This window comes from Epinephelus fuscoguttatus, linkage group LG6 (assembly GCF_011397635.1).
Source record: "Epinephelus fuscoguttatus linkage group LG6, E.fuscoguttatus.final_Chr_v1".
NCBI lineage: Eukaryota > Metazoa > Chordata > Actinopteri > Perciformes > Serranidae > Epinephelus > Epinephelus fuscoguttatus.
The window spans coordinates 21,996,341-22,011,117 of record NC_064757.1 but is presented as its reverse complement, the minus strand read 5'-3'; the positions used below and the strand labels follow the sequence as shown (position 1 = coordinate 22,011,117).

General features: G+C 42.6%; 1 protein-coding gene across 1 annotated transcript; it reads right to left on the bottom strand.

Moving 5' to 3' along the window:
* Nucleotides 1-1,166: 1,166 nt before the first annotated feature.
* Nucleotides 1,167-14,337, bottom strand: tbx5b (T-box transcription factor 5b). The gene is made up of 9 exons (XM_049579574.1): nt 13,912-14,337; nt 12,878-13,051; nt 12,458-12,552; nt 12,035-12,154; nt 10,188-10,335; nt 8,531-8,683; nt 6,555-6,646; nt 5,336-5,589; nt 1,167-3,331 (listed from the first exon to the last, which is right to left on the bottom strand). The coding sequence occupies exons 2-9, from the start codon at nt 13,043-13,045 to the stop codon at nt 2,754-2,756; spliced, it is 1,608 nt and encodes a 535-aa protein (XP_049435531.1). The 5' UTR covers nt 13,046-13,051; nt 13,912-14,337; the 3' UTR covers nt 1,167-2,753.
* Nucleotides 14,338-14,777: the final 440 nt, after the last annotated feature.

Below are 14,777 nucleotides of genomic sequence, written 5' to 3'. Positions count from 1 at the left end.
GAGAAAGTCCTCCACAGATGGATTAAGGTCCTTCACACACACACACACACACACACACACACACACACACACACACACACTTTCTATGTTTAATATTACTTTACCACTTTACCCAAAGCTTTATTCTCCCAGCCCACTTCCAGCCATACAGAAGTCATCACAGTGCTCTCTTACTGTACAAGCAAACATGAAGCAATGCAATCCATCTTCAGTCAGAGTCAGAGGCCCTTGCATGGGACCTCACTACTCCTCCCCCCTCCTCTCCCCCTCTCCTCATCCTGGCTCGAGTTTGTCTGGAGACAAAGGGTTAAGGAGGAACAGACCCTCTGAAGAGCTGCCTGCTTAACCTCCGACCTTATGGTGTACAAAAGGGAGAGAAAGGAAGAAAGAGAAGAAGAGAGGAAAGAGAGGGAGGTCTGACAACTGACATATAACCATGCAATTAAATGTAAATACACCCGGTTAGAAGTTTAATGATTTAGCAGCCTTCTCTAAATAAATCTCTGCACGTCACGTCCATTTGTTCTTTCAAAATAAGTGCGTTGTAAACTCTGAGCAGGTGTAAGGTGGAAGAGGTTAACTTTGCTGTGAGAGGAGACGGGAAGGGAAGGGGGGACCATAGGCGCACCCCCACCTTTCTTTGTCTTGCATCCCAGCAGACCCCACCCCTCTCTGGGCATCAGTGAGGGGGTCCAGCTGGTGGAGACTGGAGATGCCAAACAAACCGTCAAAGATAAGAGGAGGCGGACAAGGTATGCACGGCACCCCAGGACCCACACCACTCTGGGGGGGTTTGTTGTTGAGTGTAAGAGTTGGAGACACTGGGGTCCCTTATGCTCGATAAGACAACTTGCTGTTTCAACAATACTCTCTACAGTGTTGAATCAGATTGTTGGACATTTTTGGACACAGACTGCTGTTGTTATCAGCTCCTTCATATTGATACATGCATCGAAGCTGATAAACTGCACTGCACTTAAAAGAGTTTCCACTGCTGTGGTGCTGAACGTACTTTAAATAACCCGCTGGGAATGTTGATAGTTTGTCTCTGCACAAAGAAGAACACTACAACCACTTGACTTACGCAAAATTCTCTAAAATTTATTTCTGTATATAAATCTCTTTATTTCCATAGAACAGAAAATTTTGTTTGTTTATCACAACTATTTATCACCACTTGGAGATGGAGGGTGAAACCAGAAACAAACCTTCAAAGAGAAACAAATATCTCTGAACAATACCATCTTGTTTCACAAGTTAACAACAAACTAATCTTTACAAATCTAGAGTAATAAATACTATTAGCAGGAACAAGGCTATAAAAAATCTCATTGTAACACACATACTCTGTCTCTCACACACACAAACACACACAAATCAAATACATATCAAGGAATGATGAGGATCTGCTCTCTGAATACAGATGGTTTGTGATGTCAGAGCACCTCACATGTTACTGCATGTAAAACATCTGGGCATAAATATGAAAACTGCTTCATTACACAGAAATCAACCAAAATCTCAGCTTGCACAGTGGATGCGACAAATGTTTCTTTACATTTAGCTAAAAAGAGGGACGTAATGCTGCTCAAATCTGCAGGGAAATGTATTTAATCTCATCTTGTCGAAGCAATTAATGAATAAATGCTGTCTGGACATGACAGGGAGTGACTGAAAAGAATATTTGGACGAGTTGTTGCATCAATATTATCCCGCTTACAGCACTGTGATTCTTTATGTTTGCTGAGCAATCCTCACATGTCAAGGATCAACGCTGGACTCATGAATAATTCAGAAACAAATAAAAATGGGCCAACACACACACGCACATGAAAAATGCTGCGCTCCTGCTCTGACTGGTCAGCTGGGGATAAAAGAGAGGCTCTTGCCCATTGGCCGGCTCTCAGGGAACAGGGACAGCTGATTGGTCAGCTTGGGGTGACTGAGAGGACAGTGGTGACAGCTGCATGACGCTGAGTTGTGCATTTACCCAGAATGCAGCGGAAACAGTGTTTACAGGTCCTTCAGCCTGTAGCATGGTCTAAACAAACTGTTTATTTCTATGGTGCAGCGCCTGCAGCTACTACTGCCCGTCTCATTGGAAATTAACTCATAGCATCCTTGAGCTGAGCTGACATAGGCTTTACATACAAACACACACACACACACACACACACACACACACACACACACACACACGCAGACAACTCATGCCTTTTCTCCTTCACTGAGACTGAGCATGGAGCTGTGCTTTGCTCCACTAAAGACAAAAAAACATCTCCCTCAGGCTCTGCTGTGAGAGCTGAGATTATTTTGGTCAGTAAATGTTACTGCCTGTCTGACAGTGGGTCACAATTAACATCCTTCACAATGGAGAGAGTGGGAGTCATTGAGAGGAACACAGCCTAGTGCTGCTCACGGTCCGGCCTTAACGGGGCTCACAGTGCAAACAGTTGGATGACACCAGTCTTTGGGTTACGGAGAGACGATAAAGTACAACTTTGTGCTGCTCAGACTCTTTTTTTTTTTTAAGCTTTGTGGATGTCCAAGTCCAGTCTTTAACAATCCACAGCTCCATCCAGCACAGGAGAGAAACATGACAAACAGATGAGACCTCTTCACACAATACAAAATCACACTTTTCACAATTATTTTACAAAGGTAATACCATATTTGTCCGTATGTAGCGCAGCATCCTTCAGAAGGGAATCTCTGTTCACTGATCAGTCTTTCAGGTTTGTCCTCTGGTTCAGTTAGGAGGCTGCACTCCATTCTGGGACACCACACCTGATGTGTGTGTGCGTCTCGAGTGTGTGGTAGAGAGGGGGAGACAGGTTGGGCGTGTAGCGAGGATACTCTCTGAGAGGAGGGCTGAGCTGCCTGCTGTGAATGTTTTGTGAGCTCTGAGATGGAGGTCCAGAGCTCTGGCTCTGATAGGGGTCGTGGGTGATGTGTTCTCCCAACGGAGGAGAGCTCTGGTGGGCTATGGCGCTGAGTCGAGAGCCCTGAGGACTGGAGCTGTAAGGAGGGTGAGGGGTGTAAGGTGGGTAGGGCTCCATGGGGGTCATGGCAGAGGGGAGCGGGCAGGTGTACGACCAGGATGCACAGTTGAGTTCATCCAGTCTGGGCTCTGAGCCAGCAAACATGCACGCCTGGCGCTGTCCCATGTCTGAGCTGTAGGGGGAGTCAGTGAGTGGGTTGTTGGATAGACCGGGTGGAGGAGGAGGATAGGAGGAGGGGTGGTAGTAGGACTCGCCCTCACTTGGAGAGGAACCGGTGAAGGGTTTCTTGTATGGGTGCTGGCGGTTTCCTGATGAGCAGTTCTCCTCCACTAAACAGAGAGACAGACAGAGAGAAGACATTGTGTTGAATTTACATTTGACATTTAAGACGTGAGAACTGGGCCAGTTTCAGATCAGAATTTCAGACTTCCTACATCAAACAGTTCAAGAAGCTGAGGCGAGAACAAAATGTACACATGAGAAAAAATGTAACTAGTCTGGCAGTTTTTGAGTATGTATGACATTAACTTAAAACAAACGTGATGCCAGAAGAAAAAGACCTCATGTTTTATTCCATTAACTATAAGGTACCTGTCGAAATGTGTCAAGTTTACTTATTCTTTGATCAGATGGTTTCTGTTTCTGGTTTAAATCAGAATTTTACCAATAATGGACTGTAGTGTATTTGGACAAACTGCTTATACAGACCCTTTAATTTAGACAACGTTTATTATTTAAGAACTTTGGCTTCTTAATTAATCAATTAATTAATTTAATAAATTTTAAAATATATATATAGCATAAATCAGTCTTTATGCTATTTTATTTTTGTGAGGTAAAAATATGAAGGACCCTGATTATTAATTTGCATCCTAAAATATAAAACAATAGATGTTTGCTTTTGGCCCGTGTATCCCTATTAAGTTTCAATTTTGGCCCTCAAATAAAAAGAAGTTTGGGCACCCCTAGTATAGGCTGTACTTATCGTCAGTGCAGACCAATCTGTAAAGTATCATAGTTCAGAATCAAAAAATTTGAGATCTATTTTTTTTCATCAAGCAGCAGCCTGAAAGCACAGATTACTCGTCACCCATGATTAGTTATCACTTAAATGTAACCCAAATTATATCTCTCAGGTTGTATTTAGTTGCAGCCTTACAAAATCCTCTGGAATCTATTTAGTATTTTCAGCCTCATTGTATTTATTCCGTTGATTAAAATGTCTGAATGAACCCATGCACGCATGTGTAACTGACCAGACATGAAAATTATGTAGTTATTCATTCAGCTGCTGCCTCAGTAAATCTGACACTAATTACACACAGTTTGCAAACACAGAATACCAGTCACAGCACAAATTAATGTGTGAATCTGCTTTTTAAGTTAATTTAGTTTTTTCCAAGCAGGATTTCCATTAATTTCAGTTGACTTACTTACTTTTAGGACTTTTGTAGTAAAAACAAAGGTCAACATTCTTTGTAAGTTATATTTTACCTGTGGTAGTAACATGATCATTATTACGTTGTAGTTGGCTGACAAATATCATCATTTTAAACCTTATAAATACATAATATGTGGCAGTCACCTCTGAGTTTTCAAAATTGTCCTCGCAGTTGTTACTTGGCTGTAACTTAAATGGTAAAAATAAAAATAACCAAATAGCATTTCAATTCTCTGACTTTAATACTGGCTGCCTGAAAGTCAGGAAATCAATCTGAAAACATGTAAAATCACTGGAATGGTCCTTGAGCTTTCACATTTTGCAGGTAACCACAAACAGAATCTTAATAACATTTACACAAAGCTGTTTTTATATAATAATAGCCCACTATTTTGGCACACAACCACAAGATAGAAGAATAACCAGTTTTGGGGGTGTAAACACTTTTTTAAGTGAGAAAAATATACAGGTATTGCCACTACTACAAAAAAGAATAATTAAAATAATTACATGAAAATAAATAGGTCATATCTGCAAACCTATGCCAGGCACAGTGTTGGGGAGTAACTAGTTACATGTAATCAAATTACAAAATAAATGTAATTACTGAGAAAAATATGTTATTAAATTATAGTAAATAATCAAAATGCTGTTGGTTAAAGGAGTTTTATCCAAATATATTCTTTTCAGTAAGATGTTTATGTGTAGAATATAACATTCATTCTGGTGCTTTGCATCTGATTTTAGTAATCTGTAACCAATTACTTATCAAAAGTAACCTTCCCAACACCAGTCAGGCAGTTAACTAATGAAATCTCTACTTGTTTTTTCAGCTTGAGATAAACAGTAAGTTTCTTTCACACAGTGTACTGAGGGCTCTGCTTCCTCCTACCTTTCCTCTTGGCACAGTGGTAGACCTGCGGCTGCTGGCCGTGCTGCAGGTGAGGATGAGGCAGGGTATAGTGTGCAGGGGGGGCCCTCAGCAGCTCCTGAGGACTGCTGCTGCTCAAGCCGTTCTCACAGCTGTAGGGGGACCCGACAGCGTCAGGGGAACCCCTCAGACCCCGACCCTCCCCACTGAAAGGACTCCCGGTGGAGCAGGCTCTCTGACGGACAGTACTGCGAGGAACCACAGGGTAGTCCTTACTGAAACAGAGAGAACGAAGAGGGTTGAGAATTATATTTGAAGAAAAAGTTGGCATTTAATGTTGTTGTGGCCTCAGGTGTGCTGCACAAAACCACCTCTCCTGACTCTGTACGAGTATTTCTGTTACATTAAATTCTGCCCGGCTGTACTGCCAGTGGTCTTATTTTTTTTCCTTTCCTTTCTTTCAAGTCTACTTAGCTGTTCTCCATCCTTTCAGCTCTGATCTCTTTCTGTACACACTGCCCTCTTGGTGAACTCTGTGGTATGTAGGGGACAGCAGGCCACATCTCCCTGACCCTCGCTGTGAGAGTGACACACACTCGTGCATGCACGTACACACAGTCAGTCCTGTTGTGAGATAATACGGTGCTCTAAAAATAAACATCCATCCGTGTGTCACTTCAGATAGACTCTCCTCTCCTCTCCTCTCCTCTGCTCTCGTCTGGCCTCCACCAACCACAGCAGCACAATAACACAGGGGTGCTGCGTCTAATACCACCCTCTCCTCTCTGTCCTCCCCCTCCCCACAGTAACAGCCTCTCCCATTGGCTTGTTAAAATCTCTAAACTGCCTGCCACAACAGGGCTTGAACGGAGATTAGATCAACACGCAAACAGACACCATGTACCCAGGGCCATCAGCTGATCAGCAGTGACAGTCTAATAGACCAGCAGCAACGTGATATCATCTATCTATCAATGCAGGGGCTGACGCTCGGTGTGTCGTGTTTGTGCTGCACGCTCTGGTTGAGGTTTGAGGCTAAGATCAACCTTCAGGTGACAATGGCTCACACACGCACACGCACACACACACACACACACACACACACATTCACAGACACACTCTTGTCTTAGAACATATGTACCCCATCATAACTACCCTCAGAGAGAGTAGATTTTGTTTCCTATGACTGCTCACACACACACACACACACGCACACACACACCATCATAGCTGGACTCACCCTTGTAGCTTGGCCATGCGATGCAGCTCATTGTCATCGCTGCCTCTGAAGCCCTTTGCAAAAGGATTATTCTCAATCTTCAGCTGTGTAATCTAAGCACAAAACATAGAAAATCTTTAGCTCAGACACACAGGCATTGCACCACAGAGCAAACTGCACAGCACAGGCCCAAACAAACACACTGTTTCATGCAAGTATGGACACACAAAGCCACATTCAGTTTTTAAACCCTTCTTTTCATTGACTGTAAGTCAATAGTTTACTATTAGTGAGAGGCCCCTGCAGATGTTAAAAGCAGCCCCGCTGCAGCTCTGCACGGCCAACATTCCTCAGCCACTGACGTTTCCAATGGAGCGGACAGTGTCCTCGCCAGCTGACACAGAATAAACTGTTTACCTAAACAGTCGCCAGGTTTAAGGATTTCAGGCCAAAGCTTTTAGAGGTCCAAAGCTGCTAGCTTTGATGTTTAAGTCTTCAAACTTTTCTCAGTGATGTCATGGAGGGAAACCTTCGCGCAGTGTGTCCATCACACAGCAGGCAAGTGGACTGGAGATCTGACACAAACTGGGGTCCAAACAAACTTTGAAGTGCCGATAATACAGATAGCCTTCACCAAACCTCTGGCTCGACAGCTCTAATTTCATACTCGAATGTTGGAATTTACAGTGTGATATCAATAGTATTTATTATTGCGTGTATGACGGAAATACAAAGTTTAAGGTTTTTGTTTGTTTGTTTGTTTGTTTTTTTTACACACATTTGATCACACAAATTAATAGCTCAGAAAGGTGAACACTTTTTTGTACTCAAAATCAATTCAATGGTTAAGTTTAAAATACATATATTTATTGCATTACACCTGAGTATTAATATACATGAAGACATTTTATAAAATAGACAGTTACAATAATTATATTTAATCATTATTAACTATTATGATATTTAAGTTCATACATAAACTACAATGCTAAGGCTGGTCAGTATGAGTAAAATAATAAGGTATAAACTTTTTAAACCAAAAACTATATTTACTATTCTAAATTAATTCATGCAAATTATTGGATTAAACATTTGTTGCAAATCTGTTTTTTGAGCCTTGCACCTGTTTGTTGTTTTTAATATACAATAAATAATATAACATCACTTTGAAACTGTGGATTAATGTGCAGAACTCCGGCCTCTATCTTTTAAGTGCTGACTAAAAATTGTAGTTGAAATTCATCCATTTATATTATGAATGTTTTGTTATGAAATGTGATCAAATTGAAGCTATCTTGTGAAAACGTAACCATCAGAGCGGCTTAAAGCTGCAGCAATCTGTCTTTCTAGTAGACGCCGAGAAAACTGGATCAGCCAAGATCAAGGGAAAGAAACAGGTCATTACAGACCAACACTCACACACACTCTCTCTCTCTCTCTCTCTCTCTCTCTCTCACACACACACACACACACACACAGACGCATACACACACACAACTTATTTTTGGACATATTTACAAACATTGAGTAAGGCCACATAAACAAAGAAGATGCAAATTGACTTTCTGGATACAAAATACAGACAGTAATACAAACAAAGATGAAGTGTGCTTGTGAGTGTGTGTGAATGTGCTTGAGACACTGAAGTTTGAATGTGGCCGGTGACCAAAGGCAAATCATACCCATATCTAAAGGGTCACAAATATGACAGTAGACCAGATCTGATTTGCACACATAAGACTTTGAGATTCATTTCCATAATTGATATGAGGTAGCCTATAGCTTCAGCCTGTGAAATAGCAGAACGCTTCATATTCACACAACACCAAGTGCTGTTTAAATGTCGCTTTGTGTAGTGGATTCCATTTTTTAAAACCTCAAATAAAGATTAGTTTTATCCATAAACTTGGGACTTGGGTTGCCCCTTTCCAAAGACAAAGTGAGGTTTTAGTTGCTGTATTTTAGTGGTGGTCCACTGTGTCTTGTGTAAAGCGTACCTTGTGGTTCTGGTAGGATGTCACGGCGATGAAGGCCGTCTCAGAGAAGACGTGGGTGCAGAAAGCTGTGTTTTTTGAGCCAAAGCCGTTGTTCTCGTCCGCCTTGACAATATGGAGGCGAGGCTGGTATTTGTGCATGGAGTTGAGTATTATCTGCACGGGGGAGAGATTGAGGAGGTGAGATTGACAGACCTGTCATGTTTCCCACCAGATGCTGAAACCCAGACTAGGCTGGTGGAGGTTAAACCCAACTTTGAAGTTACCTAAATTTCTTGGATGACATGAACCTTTAAAACAGGTATCTGTTCATATTAGTCGGCTGAAACTGATGTAAGTCAAAAGGAAGGGAACCAAATCTGTATTTTGTTTTACAAGGCTGTAGCCAGGATACTTGTGTCATATACCCTGCATGGATGTAAGAATTTCTACCTGATTCAATTGACATATGTCATGTAGGCTATTTGTTCTTTTCTAAAGGTCTTATTTTCATGTCAACATACAAAAAATTTAATGTGTGGGACCAAAGCTAGCTGCCACCTTAAAACAAATTAATTAAGCATAGGCCTATTATACACAGTTAATTAAATTTAATCTGGGACCATTTCCTCTCAACCACAACTAAATAAAACATGGTTATTATATAAGACAATTAGACACAATGTGATCTGACATATTGGAAATGCCTAAATTTCAAAACATAATCCAGTGTTATCACTGATCATTAACCTGGCAGACTATTTCTGGAGAAACTCAGAGTTACTTATTGGGAGTTGTGTAAGGTTTGTGCACTTGGTGACCACTTACTAACGTTTTTCATTCATCAAAGGGTTGCTAAATTTGGCTTGAAGATACCAGCATTAACAGCTCCGTACATTCAGCCCACAGTCTTCACTATTTCCCACGACACTGGCAACTCCACAAGTGTTTTTTTTAATTGAATCACGGCCCTGTGTGTATGCGCACGCATGGGCGCGAGCACATTTGTTTATCCAGGGGGGTTCAGTTTAATCGTAGCTGTGTCCGCCGGTGACATACATTAGCTAATGGGCTTTAGAGCCACTGTTATCATTACCTCTAATTTAACAAGCCTGAATAGATTCTGTTTCTATTTGTTTCTGCGCACCCACGCACCAAGACGCGCACGTAAAAACAATATGTGCTCACCTGCTTACAGCTCACTGCCTGGCGAGGTGCAGTGTGTATGGCCTCTGAGTGTTACTGTGGGACAACTGGAGCAATGAAAGCTGGGCATGGCGGGAATGAGTGTCTCTGTTGAGTCTAAAGTGTGGCCGCTCTGCCCTCGTGCTGATTTGTGTTGTGTTGTGATGTCTGCTGAGTTATACAGGCTACAACAAGTGAGCTATTGTGGTGATGCCTGTCTGCCTGACTGGTGCACTGGCTGTACTTCGTGTAGTCATTCTTCTGCAATCAGAAACATCACTCAGGGTTGATTATTTAAAATGTATATTATGGCTCTGTGATATGGCGACAGACCATTTTCACTGGGTATTGTTCATGAATTATATCTTGTAGTGTTTCATACAGTCTCAAAATTAAAGGCCCATAACAAATTCAAAGGGCAAAAATATGTTCAAATAAATTCAAGTAAACAGAGACCAGGACAGGCAGTCAAACGCTATTAAGAAGACAGACTCACATGTCCAAAGGGGTCCAGGTGGTTGTTGGTGAGCTTGAGCTTCTGAAAAGAGACGAGCTGGCGGCTCCAGTGGGCCCCTGTGGCCGGAGAGTCCGGATGCACGTAGAGCCTCCCGGGCATCGCCGGCTCTGCCTTCCCCGTTATTGACCTTTACAGCAGAGAAAATGCAGCAGATCAGAAAACGGTCAGACACTGACGCTCAGTAGTTTGTCTGACCGGCAGTGCACCGCTCTGCCCGGCGCCCCGTGGCGCAGGAGGCCTGCGCTGCCGCCGGCTGCAGAGGGGCCTATCTGGTGCTTTAATTAGTCCGACATGAAATGCACCGTGTTTCGCAGAAGCTTACACAGATAGCCACATCTGGACTTCAGCCGACCCAAATTAACTCGGTCTCCTCAAAAGTTGCTGTAGCTTCCGTCTTTTTGTGCTATAGAGGTGCCGAGCAAGACGCCTGAAACCAAGGACGCAGGTCTGGTGTCAATATTAAAGGGGTCACATATGAAACCGGGTTTGGGGTCGTCTGCTAGAAAATCTTAAGCATCAAACACTTGATTTCCTACATTCTGGTGAATTTTTATGCACCAATTTACGTGCACCAATGGTGTAAATGTTTTTAATTTTGTCAAAATAAAAGTCCTCATGTTCTTGCTGGAGGGGAACAAATGCACGTGTGTCCCCTGCGTCCCTCCTCACGATAAAACCAGGAACACAAACGCCTATTGCCGAGGAACAGACACTAAAGACCTGTTTGAGAGGGGGGGTTCCTTCATTAATTCTTAATCACTGGGCACAAGGCTTTAACACTTCCAGGTGAGCGTCTCCTTACATCGTCACACACAAAAAATAGGGCCGAAAATAATTAAAGGGGATGTGATCTAATAATCAGTAGAGTCAAATAATACAGGCCTCTAAGAAATATTAACCTTTGTGTTAGAAAAGTGCTGCATGCAGTCTGGCCTGTGAGCCTGCGATAGGCCTAAAGGTCAAATGGCGTGACCTAGAATAAATAAATAAATATGAATTAAAAATAAAAGACAAAAAAAACCCATAAATTTAGAAAGAAATCTGCAGTCTACTATAGTCGAAGGGATCAACCCCCTACCCATACAGAAAAACTTAAAAATGCCTGAAGGCCAGCACCGACTTGTCTCTGTAAACACCGCTCGCCTCCATTACGCACTGAGCCGGGGCTGTATAGGCTACTTTCCTGTTTCCGGCCCGTTATACCGAGTGTGTGATGCTTTGAAGAGGCAGAGCATTGACGGATCTCACGGCAGAGTCCGTGCCCTGTTCGGATTTCCCCCTCAGCACAACAAACATTTGAATGGGAGCCTTTAATCCGGTCTGTGCCGTCTGTCCGCCCGGTGAACCCTTCATACTGATTTAACCGGCGGGCAGACACGGGGGGAAACACGGGGAATTAGGCCAACACAGTCTGCAAGAGGGACCCGACGACCTTTAGAGGCAGAGATGGAGAGGAGGGCACAACAACATGGTTCGCAAAGACTTCTTCTTGCAGAGGCTGAGATTTCTAGTGTAAAATTTACAGTGGCCACAAATACCAAAAACAGAAAATGGGGGGAAAATAGGCTTCTATCTATCTATCTATCTATCTATCTATCTATCTATCTATCTATTTTATGCATCATTCGCTCCATAAACGGTGTTTAAAGGGTTAGGCCATATCATAAATAAAAAATTGGGTGTGTCACGGGAGAGCTGACCTGCGCACTCGTGCACTATGATGGATGCATATTTCATTATCTTAGCCTACATCGCTCAGAGGTTTTGAGGGGTAATCTAAGTTTGGATTTTGTCCATTACTCATATATAAGATTTGATAAACCAACCATTTGTTGTCTGCAAATTTGTAGCGATGGTCGTCCCCGGGCACAATGTCCATCAGGAGTATGTACTTTGTTTTTGGGTTGAGTCCTGTGACCTTCACCTTGTAACTGGGGAACATCCTCCTACAGGGGGCACATTCAGGAAAAATATTAATATTCTCTTACTAATCACAGTCAGATTTAAATGATGAAATTCATGAAGTTAGGTAATAAAATAAATATCCAGCCTTCTGTGAGTCAAAAGTCCCCTGAGGCCTGGCGACATTCACATAGTACAGTTTGTCCCAGATGTATTGTTGGGACAGACATGCGGTTCATAAAAAAAGGCTGTCTCGTTCATTCAACTCTGTCGCTTTTAGTAAACATGATGAATTAAATATGCCCACTGACAAAACAGATAGCTATTTTTATCTTGTAAGCTTTTACCTTCCAGCCTTGGTGATGATCATTTCAGTTCCTACTTCATCAAACTTCGTCCAAAGTTCCCTGTCGTGGAGGAAAACTTTGATTCCCTCCATCCCCTGCAGCAAAATATAAACAGTGCTCACAACAACTGAAGAGGACGTCTATTGAAGTTAAATCAGAGCAAGACACAGGGCTCAAAAATGAAACACAGTCTAATTTTTAAAAATTTAATCTATAATATATACATATAATAATTGTATTCAAATTAGAATTTCCTGGTTATTAATATAAAACTAAACTCGCATCATTTAATAAATACTGAGTTGAATATTTCAGGTTCAGGGTGCATCAATATTTTTTTTTTTACTTGAGCGAAAACCGCAGCAACTTTTGGATTAAATTAGGCCAATCTGAAATCAATCATTAATAATCAATGTTTACATTCTGGTCCGCGGTACAGGCCGGTAGTTGTTGGCTGGATGCTGTCTGAGGTGACGCTGGTGAGTTCAAGGTGTAGCTGGGATTTTCATGTTTGGTGTCTGTTGGCGAATCCATGCAGTCCGAGTCCGGGCGCTCTGCAAGGCCGAACTGGTCCCCGCCGTTTGCCATGTCCCACTGACACACACACACACACACACACACACACACACACACACACACACACACACACACACACACACACAGGTAAGTATTTTTTATGTGAACAGGGTTTGTCATGACTCATAACACACGCAGCTGTCTGATAGAGTGGGTGGATGTCATTGGAAATTTCCTCTCTAACCTACAATGAATAAAATTCGAAGCATGTCTATTAAGGTAACTTAAAGTTAGTCTCAGCTAAATTCAGATCTATATAAAATATATTCTCTAGCCTATTATATTTTTGCAGCCATCAGGACAAAACACCAATGCCCTAACTAAAAACTATGAAGGCTGATGCAACACAAACAAGCTGGTGAGGACACACACAGAGGCGGTCAACTCTGGCCTCTATTACAAGCACACTGTGGTGAAAAACAACTCTCTTTGCAAAACAAAGACAATGATTATATCGCATTACACTGATTTACACTGTAACTGATTCAATAACCTCATCACAGGCTTCAACTTAAATGTGCATGGACTTTACCTTTGTTTTGGAAGATGGTGAAGGGACACAGCTTGCTATTGATCATGCAAAATTAACAATCATGTCAGACTGTATTATGGCTACAGTAGTAGCATAACGTGCCTTGGTATTCATATTTTGTGTGTCAACCTTACTACGAGACAATAAGGTGATGTTGGAGTTCACAGTGTGTTAACAGCTGAATTGTGTTAACTACACCCTAACCTACATGCTGTGTAAAAATAGAAGCAGCTCTGAGAGTGCATATCACTGACATCAAATAAGCTAACCACAGTCTGTCTGACCCGTGTGTGTTTGTGTGTGTGTGTGTGTGTGTGTTTTGGATGGTCTCCCTGAGGGCCTTTACCTCAAACGCACTGCTCTGCTCTCCCTGCAGAAAACACGCTCATCCTGCTCCTGCGCGCTCCGCAGCCTGCTCGTGTTTTGTTATTTTAGCTCGCTTTGATTTCCACGAAATTATTATTGTTTCTTAAAAATCCAACTGTCCAAATGTTGCGGTGTCGCCTCTTAAAAATCCACCGCGCTCCCCATGCAGCAGCTCCGAAACATCATCGTGTTGTTTCTCGCTCCGTTGTCCGTGTCCCTGCGCGCAGACCGCGGCTCCTCCGCTCCGCTGCCTCTCCGTCACCGCCGGCTGCAGACGCACAGATCCGTTCAAAGCAGATGTAATTTCCTCCTCATTTATATCGCTCCTCTTTCTTTATTGCCCTCGCGGACTCAGTGGCGGCCCTGTTCTGAAACCCCGCTCATCAGATCCTTCATTACAAATGGAGTCAAGTCCGCCTCAGACACTCTGCCCTCCCCCTTCTGCCGTCCCTGCGCTCCCATAGGTCTGCACGGTGCATCGGTATCTGCAACCCAAATCACGACTGTGACATTGGCCAATCACACACGCACACATACACGCACACGCATTGACACAGAGACATGGACCTAGATGCACGCACGCGCACTTGGTATTGACTGATTTATTTTTTAAAGCATTTTTATTAATTCTCACAATGTCTGCTTGTCGCTGTGAGAATACACCATCGATCACATCATCCTAGTTTGGTGTTAATATCTCTCTCTCTCTCTCTCACACACACACACACACACACACACACACACACACACACACACACACACACACACCTCAAAATAACTGTTGACTCCTTTTCTACCTGGAAAAAAATCTGGATTGACCATTTTATCCATTTACCTGCCCTGACT

Bases quoted from the DNA above. Each gene is read 5' to 3' on its own strand.
- tbx5b (XM_049579574.1), bottom strand. From the start codon at position 13,045: ATGGCAAACGGCGGGGACCAGTTCGGCCTTGCAGAGCGCCCGGACTCG. The intron at 10,336-12,034 runs GTTGGTTTATCA...TCTGCTGTAAAG, and splicing joins AAATTTGCAGACAACAAATG to GTCAATAACGGGGAAGGCAG. The intron at 8,684-10,187 runs GTGAGTCTGTCT...TCCCCCGTGCAG, and splicing joins ACCTGGACCCCTTTGGACAT to ATAATACTCAACTCCATGCA.